Source organism: Diplotaxodon limnothrissa, linkage group LG7, assembly GCF_057381915.1.
Source record: "Diplotaxodon limnothrissa isolate DT_005_m linkage group LG7, D_limnothrissa_male_GT1.1, whole genome shotgun sequence".
Taxonomy (NCBI): Eukaryota; Metazoa; Chordata; class Actinopteri; order Cichliformes; family Cichlidae; genus Diplotaxodon; species Diplotaxodon limnothrissa.
Genome location: NC_140602.1, coordinates 68,453,044 through 68,470,949, shown reverse-complemented (window position 1 = coordinate 68,470,949; position 17,906 = coordinate 68,453,044). Strand labels below are relative to the sequence as shown.

Here is a 17,906-nt window from a genome sequence, read left to right as displayed (position 1 = left end):
TTGTTTTTGTTATTTTGAATTTTTGTAATCATCTTGTCCTTTTTGGGGGGTATAATAAAACCCATTTTTTTGAAGATTACATTTGTGCCTGTGTGTTCCTGGCTGCTTGGATCATGACAGAAAGGAATAGATAGGAATGAGGATAAGAAAGGGAAAAGAAAAAAACACGAACATGAGCAGCGGTTCAAAATTTCTAGCAGCAGCTCGTTGATAGCATCACCTCCATCCTCATACTCACAGACATTTCTGAGGTCATTTAACTGCAGCTTTAATGAAATTTGGTGCCATCAACAGATTACATCATGGTAGAAGTTCTTGACCAACCAATTAGCATTAATTTGCAGAATGAGCATCGATATCTTTAAAGTTCTGACACATTAATAATGTTTGTGCAAAAAAAGAGAAATAAACAGAAGCAGGTGCAAACAACTATTTTAGCTGTTAGGAGAGCAGAGCTGTTTACACTACCACAGTGTGCGCTGTCCGTGAAAGCAGCCATGCGACGCATTCTGGCAGCGGCGCAGCGATGAGCTGACGACTCCACGCGTATCCCAAAAAACCAAAACAAAACCAGAGGACAGAGCAGCTTTCTCAGCTTAGATGAACTGTTTGTGTGATATCAGAGAAACTTAGGGAACGAGTCGGCATGCACAGAGAAAAGTTTCACCTGATCGGGTAATCCTCGCTGTTTTAGGAGAATGAGGAGACGAAGAGCCCCTGTCAGTGAATCACCCATCCAATGCTGAGCACCGAGTCAGTCCTTATGGACACAAGCTGACGATGAGTGACTTGCACGAGGATGGAAAAACAGAGAGAGACAGATGGATGGTGCTTTCAGTGTGTGGGCACGCTGTTGTTCTAAAACGATGGGACGCTGTAGTCTGGTTCGCTGATTTGGCCACTTCTCATCAGTCAGTGGTTTTGACATACAGCTTATGGAAGCAATTAAAATAATTAGCTACCCAAATTCACAGCCCCTCCTCACAGTGATGACCGAGTTGAATCAGAACACGGCTTTGAAGGAGTTGACACATTTTTCCCCAGACAGGAACTGGTGAGAAAGAAGTCGTCATACTTTAAACCCCGCCTTCCTGGTGCCCTGCTCTGTTACAGTGGGGCAAAAAAGTATTTAGTCAGCCATCGATTGTGCAAGTTCCCCCACCTAAAATGATGACAGAGGTCAGTAATTTGCACCAGAGGTACACTTCAACTGTGAGAGACAGAATGTGAAAAAAAAATCCATGAATCCACATGGTAGGATTTGTAAAGAATTTATTCGTAAATCAGGGTGGAAAATAAGTATTTGGTCAATAACAAAAATACAACTCAATACTTTGTAACATAACCTTTGTTGGCAATAACAGAGGTCAAACGTTTACTATAGGTCTTTACCAGGTTTGCACACACAGTAGCTGGTATTTTGGCCCATTCCTCCATGCAGATCTTCTCGAGAGCAGTGATGTTTTGGGGCTGTCGCCGAGCAACACGGACTTTCAACTCCCGCCACAGATTTTCTATGGGGTTGAGGTCTGGAGACTGGCTAGGCCACTCCAGGACTTTCAAATGCTTCTTACGGAGCCACTCCTTTGTTGCCCGGGCGGTGTGTTTTGGATCATTGTCATGTTGGAAGACCCAGCCTCGTTTCATCTTCAAAGTTCTCACTGATGGAAGGAGGTTTTGGCTCAAAATCTCACGATACATGGCCCCATTCATTCTGTCCTTAACACGGATCAGTCGTCCTGTCCCCTTGGCAGAAAAACAGCCCCATAGCATGATGTTTCCACCCCCATGCTTCACAGTAGGTATGGTGTTCTTGGGATGCAACTCAGTATTCTTCTTCCTCCAAACACGACGAGTTGAGTTTATACCAAAAAGTTCTACTTTGGTTTCATCTGACCACATGACATTCTCCCAATCCTCTGCTGTATCATCCATGTGCTCTCTGGCAAACTTCAGACGGGCCTGGACATGCACTGGCTTCAGCAGCGGAACACGTCTGGCACTGCGGGATTTGATTCCCTGCCGTTGTAGTGTGTTACTGATGGTGACCTTTGTTACTTTGGTCCCAGCTCTCTGCAGGTCATTCACCAGGTCCCCCCGTGTGGTTCTGGGATCTTTGCTCACCGTTCTCATGATCATTTTGACCCCACGGGATGAGATCTTGCGTGGAGCCCCAGATCAAGGGAGATTATCAGTGGTCTTGTATGTCTTCCATTTTCTGATGATTGCTCCCACAGTTGATTTTTTCACACCAAGCTGCTTGCCTATTGTAGATTCACTCTTCCCAGTCTGGTGCAGGTCTACAATACTTTTCCTGGTGTCCTTCGAAAGCTCTTTGGTCTTGGCCATGGCGGAGTTTGGAGTCTGCCTGTTTGAGGCTGTGGACAGGTGTCTTTTATACAGATGATGAGTTCAAACAGGTGCCATTCATACAGGTAACGAGTGGGGGACAGAAAAGCTTCTTACAGAAGACGTTACAGGTCTGTGAGAGCCAGAGATTTTCCTTGTTCGAGGTGACCAAATACTTATTTTCCACCCTGATTTACGAATAAATTCTTTACAAATCCTACCATGTGAATTCATGGATTTTTTTTTCACATTCTGTCTCTCACAGTTGAAGTGTACCTCTGGTGCAAATTACTGACCTCTGTCATCATTTTAAGTGGGGGAACTTGCACAATCGGTGGCTGACTAAATACTTTTTTGCCCCACTGTATGCTTCTCCCTATTCTCCCCTGAATAGATATGCAATGAGGCGAGAGATGGAGCTTGCAAACACATACTGTAACATGCAAACTTCAGCTCCAGCCGGCTGCGTCTGCTGGATGAATTATGTACATGTGTCTGCGGATGACAATGAAGCGCATCTGTGCCTAGAAAAACACAAATTTTACACAATTCCTAAAGTCCTTCAAATTAAAACAGCAACAAAGAAAAATTTGCCGGTCCGCACTTTAGACCATGACTAAGAACACATTTTTTGAGGCCCAATGATATATTTAAGGATCAGCATGATCTGATTGCAGTCATAACATGTTCCTGGTCACAAGAAGTCCTCACTAAGGGTCGGGGCTGAGTGGAGGCAGAAGGTTTTGTCCTCAACCTAAATCTTGAAAGTATATACAGTGCAAGCACAAAACATTATTCCAGTTGAAATAAATTTATTTTTATTTCTAATAAGGGAAAGTGGCTAAAGGGCGTTTGTGGTTAGAAACCAGTCTGAGAAAAATCACCTGGCTTTAAATGGCCATCCACCTGTCACGCTGCTCTTGCACGAGTCATAATTCTTCTGGTTACCAATAGATGGCCTTTTCACTTGAAAATATAATATCTGACTGCATCCATGAATCATCTCTGAGGTCTTCCTCTTTTCCTCCTTCCTGGTAGCTCCAGCTTCACCATCCTTTCACCAACATATCCACTCTCCCTCCTCTGCACATCCAAACCATCTCGCCTTGCTTCTCAATCCCTAACCCTCGTCCCAAACTGCTCAAGCTGTCCCTCTCATGGACTCATTTCTAATCCTGTCCATCCTTCTCACTCGCAAGGAAAACCTTTACATCGTCAGCTCTGCCCCCTCCTGTCTTTTTGTCAGTGTCTCCAAACCCTACATCAAAGCAGCTCTTATTCTCTGATTGTGTCAAACGATCTGATCAAAGAGTCCCGCCCTGTCTCCCAGATATCTCCATGCTTCCACAGCTACATCATCTGGACCAGCTGCCTCTCCACTCCTCATTTTTATATATTTGATGTTTGTCACAAACAGTTTTTTAATGAATTCAAAATGATTTTCTTTCTTAAAATCTCATCTGCTGAAAGTAAACATTAAAGACTAAAAATAATCCCCCAGCTTTCTCCTGTCCACGCTTGTTACTGTGTGCATCTGTCAGGAGAGACTGCTGTGTGTCTACAGAAGCACCGTGCTAATCCTTCTGTTCCTGCTCTTCCATAGCTGTGACAGGCAGGAGAAAGTATTAAGGCCCCACCGTTGGAGACTGAGCATCAATCTATTGACGGATGCAAATGTAATCACTCTTATTAGTGCACGTGCACAGAAAAAAAACGAGCTTTCCCTCCGCAGCACAGACATGCTCGCAGCACATGCACGCACACATCAGTGTGTGCCATTGTCTGTCTCGGGGAGTTTTTAAACAGCAGCTTAAAAGCCCTGTGGCTGGTTCACAGTGTGATAATGGCTCCTATCTAGAAATGTCCTGTTCCTGTAAGGCGGTCATCATTCTCATCAATTACCTCCTCTGAGCTCTCACACACTCCTGTGGAAACACATAGACTGTGAGTCGGAGCGCTCAGCCGGTGTATCCGTTTGTTCTCAGCAGTGCCGCCTCTGTGCCTGCTATTCCACGGCTCCTTGATCTCAACTTTTTCCACTTGTTTGGATTTCGTGTCGACCTTGATCCTTCTCATTTGCTTTACTCATGTCAAGTTGTCTGTGATTCTTTGTCTCATCTTTTTCTGTTCCGTCAGACTTGAAGGGGGGGGATGCATGCCTCGCTACACGGTTTGAATTTTCAACCTACTTAAGGTTTGTGTTTGATTTACCTCACTAGACATTTTGTGGGCTTCAGAACTGGACCAACTATTGCATTCATTACCATGTCCTCATGCTTTTGCATACCTGGAAAGGGAAAGAAAACTTCCTGAGCTAGTATTCAACTGGCACCTAATATCATCCCCTGACCTCTCTTCTCCTACCTTCCACTAAATATTTCCCCCTCTCTCCTTTCTGTTTTCTTCCTAATTAGTTCAGTTACAGGTGGCTTGTTTATTTTTCACAGCAGTAAAAGTGAAAATGTTGTTAAAAGACATGGAAAATGTTGCAGGTGAGAGTAAAAAAAAAACACTTAGTATTCAGAAATTAGCCTACTTACAGTCCTCCCTGCAGCTAACCTCTAATAACAGAAACCCTCAGTGAATACAGGCTACAGCAGAGCTGCTTCGTTATAAAACTGAGGTATATCTGCTGTCCTGGTTCAGTTTATTTCACAGAGAGGACAGAGCTCTGTTGATCAAGAAAAACATATTTATGCCCAAGATGCAATTTACTAAAAAAAACAGAACCATCGGGTCATCGGGGATCTATTCTTGTTTTTCTGTTGTCTACAGAAAAACAAGAATTGCAATGAAATGATTAAATCCAGTTTTATAGCATGATAACAAATACTATATTACATTATTTATCACTATGATTTCCCCCTGCTTGGTACATATTAGAAATGGAAAAACTTACATCCCAACTGGGACCAAACACAAGCTACAGGAGTAACAGACAAAAGTGAATGATGGGAAAATCACACACAGTCATCACTTATGTAGAAATACTGATGTTTGTGTTAAAAATACTCTGATGAAGTATGGATTTAACTTCTTTGTTAAAGTAATAGTGAAAAAGGCCTCGAAGTAAAAACCGTCTCTTTGCAGGACGTTTCTACCAGCTGTTTTATTTAGAAGCTGACTGGACCTCATTATTATCACAACGCTCAGTCTTTTGCACAGCCCACTGTCATTGTTGCACTTTTCTATTGCACTGCCTTGTGTCTGTGTCGTTCTGTTCTGGCTGGTGTTGAACTGTCTTTGTTTTGCTTTTTTGCAATTTTTGCAAAGTTCTGCACACTTGCACTTGATGTGGTCCTGTGTCGATTGTCTGTTTTGTTTTTAATTTTCAGAAGAAGTGGAGTACAGTAAACATAGTACATCAAAAACAAAATATCCAGATATGGCCGACCTCGATTGTCTGTAGCGCTATGGTCTTGGAGGAACGTTGTCTCGCTGCACTGTGTACTGTACCACTGCACATGATGGGAATGACAATAAAGCCACTTGACTTGATTATTAATTATTTAAAAAGGGAACATATTCCAACTTAACTTCTATTCCTAATGAATGTACTCAGCCCAAATAACAAAAATGTGTTGAGGTCACGTTTTCAGGTTTTTCCACAGAATTCTGTAAGAGCAGAAGTCTTTATGCAAACACAGGTGTCGCCCCCTGGTGGCCATTCGAAAGAATATGAGCTTAACCCCTTAACACCTGCCTATCATATATGATGCATACATTCTTATGAGTATTTGAGACTTCTAAAGGCCAAAAAAAAAAGAAAAAACCTAAATAACTAATGATGTCGGTCTCCAGTGCGCTGCACTTTCAATACACCTTAAAGATACAGACAACTTTTATACTGTTCAGCTGGTCTGTCTTGATTTGTCAAACGTTTTATTACACTGTAGTCTAGTATTGCCATGACTGTCACTCTGAAGCTCCTACGGGTGTTTTGCCTCATCACTGCACGCCTCTGTTTCCCAGCAGAACGTGTACTACACCAGCTCCCAGCAGCTTCACCTGGGAGTGCTGAGCCCGACGATCGACGACGACGACAACAAGTGTCTGGTTGACGTGAACAGCAAACCCAGGCTTCTGGAGTGCAGCTACGGCACTACTAAGCACATGAAGCTCACCTGGACGTTCACTCAGGTGAGCTTTGAGCACGTATAAACAAAGATGGCCGACTGCAGCCAAACGAACGCTACGTGGTTGTAACAAACCCCAGATGTGCACGCGTTCTGCCCGTTTCAGGGGCATCCTCTGAATGTTTCCAGGCTTTGATCTCCTTCCTTTGCTTTTTTGATATTCTGTATGTTGCTGTAACTTCCTGCTGCTTTTTGTCTGCTGGACCAAATCTCTGCGGATCCTATGCTCTTTCTTTTTTATTCAATAATTGAGTGAGATTCGTGCTTCTTCCTCTCCACTTTGTCTCCGGCTCTTTAGAAGCACCCGTCCTGGTTTTGTTAGAGCACGGATCATTTTTCCTCTATTCTGTGCGATTTTAAAAGCACATCTACTTCCGTTGCATAATGAGCTTTCACACGTCCACAATTTCTGACTTTTAACAAGCCTCTTTTATTTTTATCTTCACACTTTTAATGTTGTCTTAAAATGTGACAGATAAGTAGAAGGAGCTGGATAATTAGTAAAAAGAAGACACTACCGCATTCACGCCGTTGGCATCTGGTCTGTGTGTGCATTTGTAAGCTTCGTCTGTGTGTACGTGGACTGTTTTCATCCCAAACATCAGACTGAAGGTGGGGCGTATTTATCCATCATTCAGACCCGTCCTTTCCTCGATTCTCATCCAGTCTTCTGAAAGGCACAGTACCACCTCACCATCCAGTTTCCTGACTATCTGTAGTTTTACTACCAGGCACTCTGGCAGGGGAATCAGCCCCTAATTAGCATCGGCCAGATTCAGAACTCTCACTCCCAACTTAAGTCAGAAGTCAAAGAGATGAAGCCCATTAGGCACAACCCCGTGGGGGGGGGGGTTTCAAAAGAGAACTTGGATTTCTTCATAAAAAGTATGGTGGGGAAGTCAAATAAGGTCCCCAGAAATGTTAGGAAGTATAAAAACTTCAGAAGAGACGGAGAGGGCGAAACCTTAAACGTTCACTTCACCAGCTGATCACGTTTTTCAGGCCAGATTTTCCATCTCACTGAAAAAAGAGTTAAAAGTTAGCGTAACAACAACTGTTACATCGTCTGATCCTCTTTCCATTAGCAGTAATGCACTCATTTGTTTACCAGTGATGAACTGGATATGGATTTGCACCAGTAATGGCCTCATTAAGAGTCGATAATATATTTGCAACTATAATAATTCTCAGTCCCACAAAGTTGAATTGCATAAAGTTATACATTTCTTGTACAAACAAATTTGCAGAAGAGAAAAGAGCTTTCCAGTTATCCTTAAAAAGTAACTTCCTTCTCCTTATTTGCTCCAAATAGAGAAATTATTCTATTGTCATTTCTTATGGAGATTTTACACTGAAAAACAATAAGTAATGTATATGTAATTACACTGGATCAGTAGTCATTGTCAGAAAACACCAAGCACCACGTTTTAAATCCTGCAGTTCTTCTGGTGGCCTCGGTCACATCATCCTGGTTTCTAAACCATTTCAGCCTTTATGGTTAAATTTCCTCTTTATGAGCTAATCAGAAGCTCATAACTGGATGTTTCGATGTGTCCAAGTAGTTTGAGCTTCAGTTTTGATGAGTAAAATTCTACTTTTCAGGCTTTACTCGCCCCAATCAACCACGGCAGATGGCCCCGCCCCTCCCTGAGCCTGGTTCTGCTGGAGATTTCTTCCTATTAAAAGGGAGTTTTTCCTTCCTGCTGTCGCCAGATCACTTGCTTATAGGGGGTCATATGATTGTTGGGGTTTCTCTGTTTTCTCTGTAGGGTCTTTCCCTTACGATATAAAGTGCCCTGAGACAACTGTTGTTGTGATTTTGCTGCTGATTTTAAATTTACTTAATACTAATATATCTGTGTCTGTGGATTGCACTCATATAGTTTATTGATATAATATGCTGTGAAGTTAGCAAGCTTTACCTGATGAGCTGCCTTTCTATTTCTATTTACTTTCTAAAAGGAGTAATCTGATTGTAATGAAACTTTGAAGCTTCAAAATATTCACAAACCTGGTATGTCCATCTTTTGTATACAGTCTCTGGATAAAGCATGAGATGTGTGTTTCTCTTCTCATAACTCCAGAAGTCATTCACAAAGTGACCAAATTTAACGCATCTGATAGGACAAAATGATACATAACACCATTTTACATCCAAAAGTAAAGTCTGGACAGACATGGATCTAAACCAACTGGACTAAATTCATGAAACTGAGATGCAGTAATTCTAATAACAGAACGATAGCCTTGTGCTACAGCTGGGAGTCAGATTAATAATAGATTGATTGTGTCTGAAAAATCAAAGCACTGAGCTACACTTAAAACAAAAAAAATCTCTATTGAGGTAGCCTCAAAGTTTGATCAAAGATTTGTCCCATGACACGTAGTCAGAAAGCTACTTGTTAGAAATATTATTTTATTGCAGCTTTAGCTTCGAGCCATAACACATGCATGTTTTAGCTGTTTTTAAAAAAGTAATTAGAAAAACATGAGCAACATGTGCAAGTTACTGAAGAAGGTGCCCATCATGATTTATGCTTATCAGCTCATGCTAGCAACCTAAGCTCAAGCTTGGATTATCCCACCATGTGTTTCACATCATTTTCATTTTCATGTTAGAAACCACACTGTTGTTCTCGCCTCAGGGTAGACACTAATGCCCATTAGCTTTCAAAGTGAACTAACAGCTGTGGTTTCAGGATGTTTTTATTAGCAAAGAGGCTGCTGACACTTAGTCAGCATCAGAGCAGCACAGATACACGTTTATATGCATTTGTTATGTATTTTTGGTCTCTGAAATTGACAGTGTTGTTGCAGGAAAAGCTTAAAGAGTGTAGATTGTGCAGCTGACAAAGGGCTCTGGTTTGTGAAGTCTCCCCTGCTCAGAAGTACATGTTTAGACAAAGAGTGAGCAAGAGGAGGTATACAGAGAATCTCACAAGTGAACAAGTGCAAAATGAAGAAAAGAGATGAAAGAAAGAGACGAGGCGGGGCGAGAAAATAAAAGGAAAGAACGGCAGAGGCTTGTGGCAATGCTGGAAAGAAGCGAGGCGATGAAGCGAAGCAGAGACGGAGGGAGGCAGCAATTCATGTGAAGCGGCCAGTCAGTATTTGTGAATTATTGATAAGTAGATCTTTTACAATATTGAACTGAGCTTAACCCCAAGGCAGCAGCCATCAATACAGTGAAACAGAGCAAGAAGGTCTGGAAGAAAATCAAAAACTTATGTCCAACAGCAGCCAGTGTTTTGTGATAAGGGTGAATTTTCTTACATCAGCTTTTTATTTTGTTGCTCTGCTTTTATTTGTCCCTTTATGGGCACCATTTACCTTAGGCTAACCCAGTAAAAAGTTTCATTTGGCAAAAGCTGAGCTGCTGGCCAACGTTCTTTAGGCTGACTGCACAGTAGAAGAGCAACACCAGAGCGTTTCATCAGGCGGGCGGGCGGGCCGCTCTGAGAGCTTCCTGAGCGAGGCTTGATCGCGTTCAGATGAAAGCGGAGACATCGAGAGAGTCGTTCTTAGAATCAGCCATCGTAAACTGTATCCATCCAAACTGAGAAGTGAACACAAGGCTGAAAATATGTACTAACAAACATAGTTGTCTTGATTAGTGTTTTCTGTCTGGCGCTCACTAATTTAGATCGTGGTGCATCTTTAGTGCAGAGTCGTACTGTTTAATCCAAACCTGTGAAAGATCTCAGTCATGTCGGATCATGTTCAGTTGATTACAGTCATTTATGACTCTGATGAGCAGCTCATTCTTTACTCTCTACAACAACAGCTGTAGTTTGGGTCACTAACATTTCACAAACTTTTCATTTAAAGGCTGTTTCTGGACTTATCTTATTGACATATTTGCAAAGTGGACCCACTAAGAATGCACTGTTATAAGTCATTTCTAGCCTCCTTGTCTGCTCTCTGTATATTAATGCTGATTCATAACAAAAAAATAAAGCATGTAAGGACCTCCAGTGCAGCTGTGCAGGTTTTCCAAGGGTCGCTCGCAACACTTGATCAGGAAACCCTTCTTATCATATCTATATATTCTCTCAGGTACACATTTCCTGTGCACAGGGAAACCCCCTTTCTTGTCATATTTAAGGCTGTGTGATTGTTGCAGTAAGTTGGGGGTCCAAACGCAGGACACATGAATAACACCAAGATGAGAAAACAAGAGATTATACACGATCTGCAGCATGTAGCTATATGTGAATGTCTCAACAAAGCACAAGGGGACACTGAGACAATTCAAACAAAAGGTAATGAGGGAAGTGGGAGCAGCTGGGAAACAGCTGCAGACAACTAACCAAACGAGATGGGAAAGTAAAACTCGGCGTAAGACACAGAGCACACTTACCAAAATCAAACGAGAGAGACGTGACTGAAGACGATTAACGTGACACAATTAAACAGGAGAACCAAAGACAAAAGACTAACACAAAGACAAGAGTGAAGGAAGGGAAAAGAAAGAAACGTGAACCTCAAAAGCTTCTCAAACCCAGAAGGAAATATAGACCTAATAGAAAGACCAATCATAGACCTACCAAAGGGACTATGACAGTTTTAGCATAGATTCTGTGTGTGAGGAAGAACCAAAACCTGCTAAACTCCACATGAGGAGGATGGTGGACTGTTACAGTGACTCTTTCACATTATCAGAATACTTAATAATCTCTGAGGAAATGATGAGATCACTCTCTGCCTCTGACATTTACTTGGTTACAAAGTTACGTTTCCATTTTCACGTCATTTACATGTATGAGCCCAGCAATGGTGCCGAACCACTCTAGCTTTCAGGCTCCGCTCATCACTTTCAGCTGTTGGGGACTCCTGTTGGGTCTGCTGGACTAACCTGCAAAAAACTGATACTAAGGGAGTATCTGATGCATCACAATGTGAAGCTGACCCGACCCGTTATATGCTGACAACGTATGTATTTAGGAGTTGGGTGTGAAAACGGGTCGAACCTTCTTGTTAGATAAGTGAAGCTGTTCCAACATGAGTGCAGAGAGACGGGGGTTTAAAATAATATTCTTTTTGTCACCGTGCAGTGACCATGGGAAGACCGTCCTGTTGTTCTCTCTGAAGGATGAGTCATGGCTCGCCGCATTAATAATGCATTGCATTCACTCGGAGTTACAGAACCTTTGTATTTAAACATGAACGACACTATTATTTATCAGCCAGATTGCAAAGTCTCTTCAGAAAAGGTCCATCACCTTCTGTGTTTGAGGTAAACTTAAATCTATGTCCATACTACACTCCTCTGGCTAATTTTAAGAGGGGCAGGAGACTGTAAATGGTCATTAAGGTTGGAAGATGTCTTGGTTTTATCAAAGCTGTTTCACTGAAAACAGCAGCCTGCTCCCAGCTGAAAAGCTCATGTGCTTGGGATTGTCGAGGGTACAACAATAAACAGAAAGTGCCCGCCTGTGGGTGTAATGTTGTGAGTACTTTTAAAAAATCTTTTCTTATGTATATTTTTCTTGTCACAAAGAGACAGAATAATGTGCAGCTGTGGAAAAGAATGAATGAATCACAAAAGATGTGAGCTGAATGTTGGTGTAAACTAAATGTTAGCAGATGTCACAAAGCACTTTGAAGGCTATCACAGTTTCTATCAAAGAAAGCCCGCGAGGCTGTTTGTATCTGTAGATGATCCTGGATTTGTATCAAGCTGAGAGACTCTGGGATGTTTGCTGTTCTGCTCGTGTAAAAGTAAACTGGGTGTATTTTAGCATGAACAGACTCTAGCGCCTCAAATCAAATCAAATCAAATCAAATCACTTTTTATTGTCACATCACATGTGCAGGCACACTGGCACAGCACATGCGAGTGAAATTCTTGTGTGCGAGCCCCACAAGCAACAGAGATGTGCAAACACAACAACACAAACGAGCAAAATACAAGAATGGCCAACCTGAAACTAATAAATATATGTACAATATATAATAGTATATGCATTTCTGGATGTGTATACTAAATATTTTCCTACGTGTGTGTGTGTGTGTGTGTGTGTGTGTGTGTGTGTGTGTGTGTGTGTGTGTGTATACACATTTTTACAAATTAAATAGTAAAAAAATAAAATAAAATAATAATAATAAAATATATAAAATATACAGAGTTGAATATGTGCAAAACAAGTGGCATTTATATACAGTGTGGAGTGCATAATGTTAAAGTTCCAGTAGTGAAGCTGAGGTGTCTATGACATGTTCAGCAGTCTGATGGCCTGATGGAAAAAGCTGTCTCTCAGTCTGCTGGTACGGGACCGGATGCTGCAGAACCTCCTTCCTGATGGAAGCAGTCTGAACAGTTTATGGCTGGGGTGACTGGAGTCCTTGATGATCCTCCCCGCTTTCCTCAGGCACCGCTTCCTGTAGATGTCTTGGAGGGAGGGAAGCTCACCTCCAATTATCCGTTCAGAGCACCGCACTACTCGCTGGAGAGCTTTGCAGTTGTAGGCGGTGCTGTTGCCATACCAGGTGGTGATGCATCCAGTGAGGATGCTCTCAATGGCACAGTGATAGAAGGTCCTGAGGATGCGGGGGCTCATGCCGAATCTTTTCAGTCTCCTGAGAAAGAAGAGGCGCTGCTGCGCCTTCTTCACTGTTTTGTTTGTGTGTACTGACCACGTAAGATCCTCAGCCAGATGTACACCAAGGAACCGGAAGCTGCTCACTCTCTCCACAGCAGCGCCGTTGATGGTGATGGGGGTGTGTACTTCTCTGCACCTCCGGAAGTCCACTATCAACTCCTTTGTCTTTGCGACGTTGAGGGTGAGATGGTTGTCTTGACACCAGTGGGTCAGGGCGCTGACCTCCTCCCTGTAAGCCGTCTCATCACCGTTGGTGATAAGACCCACCACTGTAGTGTCGTCCGCAAACTTCACAATGATGTTGGAGTTGTTAGTGGCTGTGCAGTCGTAGGTGTAGAGTGAGTACAGGAGAGGGCTCAGTACACACCCCTGTGGAGCACCAGTGTTCAGTGTGATGGGGGATGAGGTGATGCTGCCCAGTCTGACCACTTGGCGTCTGTCAGACAGGAAGCTAAGGATCCAGCTGCAGAGGGAGCTGCTCAGTCCTAGATCCTGCAGTTTCCTGTCCAGCTTCGAGGGAACGATGGTATTGAATGCTGAGCTGTAATCTACAAACAGCATCCTCACATACGTGTCTCTCTTCTCCAGGTGTGACAGGGCAGTGTGTAGTGTCAGGGCTATGGCATCATCAGTGGACCTGTTGTGGCGGTATGCAAACTGTAGAGGGTCCAGTGAGTCGGGTAGTGCAGAGCAGATGAAGTCCCTGACCAGCTTCTCGAAGCATTTGCTTACGATGGGGGTCAGGGCTACAGGTCGCCAGTCGTTCAATGAGGAGATGGTGGAGGATTTGGGTACAGGGACGATGGTGGCCATTTTGAAGCAGGCTGGGACTACAGACAGAGAGAGGGAAAGGTTGAAGATGTGCGTGAACACTCCAGCCAGCTGAGTCGCGCATGACCTGAGGACGCGGCCGGGAATCCCGTCCGGACCAGTAGCTTTGCATGCGTTCACCTTCCTGAAGCACTTCCGCACATCCTCCTCAGACACAGTGTGCGCACTGACGTCATCCGCGGTGCGCACACTGTCCGGTCTCATGGTGTTCGCTGTGTCGAATCTAGCGTAGAATACGTTTAGATCCTCACATAGAGAGGCCGTGGTCTGCGGTGTGCTGGTTTTCCCTCTAAAGTCTGTGATCGTGTTTAGTCCCTGCCACATACTCCGAGGGTTGTCAAACTGTTGTTCCACCCTGTCCCTGTACTCACGTTTGGCTGCTTTGATCGTCTTCCGGAGTTGGTAATGTGCGTGTTTGTAGTCCGATGTGTTCGCGGAGGCAAAGGCGGTGTTCCGTGCCGCGCGAACATCTCCGTTAATCCAGGGTTTTTGATTTGGGAAGGATTTGACTGTTCTGGATGGGACGACATCTTCCACGCATTTCCTGATAAATCCACAGACTGAGTCTGTGTATTCATCAATGTCTCTGGCGGCCACGTGAAACATTTCCCAGTCCGCGTGATCAAAACAGTCCCGCAGCGCAGACTCCGATTGGTCCGTCCAACAGTGCACCGCCCTCCGGGTTGGAGCTTCCTGTTTCAGCTTCTGCCTGTAGGCGGGCAGGAGCAGGATGGAGCAGTGATCTGATTGGCCGAATGGGGCGCGGGGGAGGGCTTTGTACGCATCCCGGAAAGAGGTGTAACAGTGGTCGAGTTGCCGGTTTCCACGTGTGTTGAAAAGGATGTGTTGATGGAGTTTTGGTGAGACTTTCTTCAGGTCTCCCTTATTAAAGTCTCCGGCTGTGATAAACGCTGCCTCTGGGTGTGCGGTTTCCTCGCTGCTGATCGCGCTGTACAGTTCCCTGAGTGCACGGTCAGTGTCGGCTTGTGGGGGAATGTAAACGGCCGTAATAATCACTGCTGTAAATTCCCTCGGTAGCCAGAATGGCCGGCACTTAATCATCAGGTACTCCAGGTCCGGTGAGCAGAAGGATTTGACCGGGTGCACGTTCGCATAATCACACCAGCTGTTGTTGATCATGAAACACACACCACCGCCTCTGCTTTTCCCAGTAAGATCCTGTGACCTGTCCGCGCGGTGCACAGAGAACCCCGGTAGTTGTATTGCGGAGTCCGGTACTTTGTCCGATAGCCAGGTTTCTGTGAGGCAGATCACGCAGCAGTCCCGCATCTCTCGCTGGAATGAGATCCGTGCCCGAAGCTCGCACAGCTTGTTCTCCAGAGACTGCATATTAGCCAGTAATAAACTGGGTAACGGTGGTCTGTAAGTGCGCCGTCTCAGTCGAACCAGAACGCCAGATCTTCTCCCTCTGCGTCGGCGTTTGCAGCCTCCAGGGCCAGAGAACAAAGGCGTCTCAGGTGAGATGAATGGGGGGTCTGCAAACGGAGCGTCCGTGTTGCAAAACTTGAACTCCGGAAAGTTATAAGAAAGACCGTCTTTTATGTCCAGTAAGGTTTGTCGGTCGTACACAAGGAGACAAGTGCTGCTCGTGAAAAAATACAGGAAAAGTAAAATTAAACACAGAAGAAAGCCGTTGCTTGGGGGAGCTCGCGACGAGGCTGCCATACTCGGCGCCATCTTGGTCAACTAAGGATACCAGCTGCCGCAGCATTCGGTGCTCTTTGTCTTCTCGGGGTGCTTTTACTCACCGCATCCTTCGAGGTGAATGATTTGATGATTGAGCGTCTGGCTCTCAGACCGTCTGACTTGCCAGCCCAACCCCCTGACTGGCTGCTTGATAGCTTTCTGGCTGACTGGCTCTCTGACCGACTGATTAACTAGTGTTCCCGCCTTAATAGCAAGGAATCAATAGTGCGGTCCGACGCTGCACTCTGCAGAATCACAGGCAGGCTCGCTGCAGCATCGAGGACATGGTGCTGGATAAATGCCACATGTTTTTCTGTGCTTGTATATATGTGCCTGTGTCTGTGCATAGGGGAACATCAATGTGTGCGATTGTGTATATACACCGGCTCCGCTCCTGTACACTTAGTCTTAGCTGCAGAGTTAGCACATAGACTTTCTAAGTACATTTGCTGGAAGTGACTCAGGAGGTCAAACACTTAGACAGAGCCAATTGACTGGTTTTCAGCAGAGGAGGCAAGAATGATCATTGTGATTACTTTAATGGGGCACAAGCCTGCTTCTACTATACTATATACAGTAAAAGGCATCAAAGGAAGACTACTATGATTGCTTCCTCCTGCTATAACGTCCCATTAGCGGCCCACTGCAGAAGATGATGGAAACCTGAAAATGTCAATGCCACTCTGGCAGAGTACGTGCACTCTGTCTCACAGCAAAATGGCTTCATTTAGTCAGGCTTCAAACTGCTTTTAGTAACACTGCTTTTGATAGTTGGGCTTCTTTATCTGCAAGCCGCTTTACAACCCACATCCACCCCAATTCCTGCTTTCATCCTTTTACACCAATGCCTGCTCTGTGCTTGGATGAGGGGTGGGGGGTAGCATGTGTGAAGCTCCATGTGTTCCACAGTACACCTGCATCAATCTATATGGATTCTGCTTCACCTTTAACAAGATTGTTTTGAGTTGATGTCTGCTTACAAGTCTCACTCTTCCTTAAACACAACACTTCCTTCCTTATATATGTCTCCAAAAGTTGAATCTGTTCATCTGGACGTAGCGTTTTGTGGGAGAAACATTTCGTCATCATCAGGTGACGTCTTCAGTCTCAGCTGACTGCAGGTTTCAATCTTATAACCAGTACGTTTGCATAATGACTGAAACCAGCCCACTGAAGGAACAATGGGCTGGGAGGGCAGTTCCTTAATCTTAATTATGCAAATTCTCATGACCACTGATCAACAACCACTGATCAATGTCCATGAGTCCCATTCACAGAGAGTTGGGGAATGGCTGCAATCACAGCATTGTAAGATAGTGACAGATGTACCCTTAGGCCCCCTCCTCGATTGGTCTTTCCCTTTTCATGTAAATGGCCTCCTTGACTCCGCGCTCAAACCAGCGTTCCTCCCTGTCCAGGATGTTACATCCTCATCATTGAAAGAGTGTCCACTGGCCTGACGAGGTGGCTCTTCTGTGTTGTGCCATCCGCTTTCCCAGAGGTTGTTTGGTTTCCCTGATGTATAAATCCTGGCAATCCTCCTGCACTTAACAGCGTACACTGTGTTACTCTGTTTGTGTCGGGGGACCCGATCCTTGGGTTAAAAGCCACAGAGACCCGGTGTTTAGAAAAAATGCGTCTCAACTGCTCCGATACTCCTGACACATATGGGATCACTGCAGGTGGGCAGCGGTTGTCCTTCTCTCCTGGATCGGCTGGAGCTTTCTTTAGGTGCCTTTCCAGCTTTGACAAAAGTCCAGCTGGGATAACCACATTTACTCAGGGCCTTCTTGATGTGATGTTCTTCTGCCTCCCTGGCCGCTGTATCAGTGGGGATGGTGTTCGCTCTGTGTTGTAGCATCCTGATGACACTCAGTTTGTGCTCCAGTGGATGATGAGAGTCAAACCTTAGATACTGATCCGTATGTGTAGGTTTACCTGCAGTCAGCTGAGACTACGTCCAGATGAACAAAATCAACTTTTGGAGATTTACTTTCCTGGATGATTGAGAATGCATCAAGAAGTTCTGTATATATAGAGAAAATGTGTTACCATTATTATTAAAAACTCATCTGACCGTGGCTCAGGGGGTTGGGAAGCTCATCTGTAACCAGAAGGTCGCCGGGTCAATCCCCCTGCTCTCTCTGTCCTGGCCGTTGTGTCCTTGGGCAAGACACTTTACCCTACTGCCTACTGGTGTTGGCCAGAGGGGCCGATGGCGCGATATGGCAGCCTGGCTTCTGTCAGTCTGCCCCAGGGCAGCTGTGGCTACAACTGTAGC

General features: G+C 44.5%; 1 protein-coding gene across 1 annotated transcript in view; it reads left to right on the top strand.

The window, feature by feature from the left end:
- Positions 1-17,906, top strand: part of galnt18a (UDP-N-acetyl-alpha-D-galactosamine:polypeptide N-acetylgalactosaminyltransferase 18a) — a 197,058-nt gene that overhangs the window by 171,441 nt on the left and 7,711 nt on the right. The window contains exon 10 of the mRNA XM_085360204.1: positions 6,325-6,489. Coding sequence (XP_085216330.1) covers positions 6,325-6,489 — 165 coding nt within the window. The remainder of the gene's footprint in view (positions 1-6,324; positions 6,490-17,906) is intronic.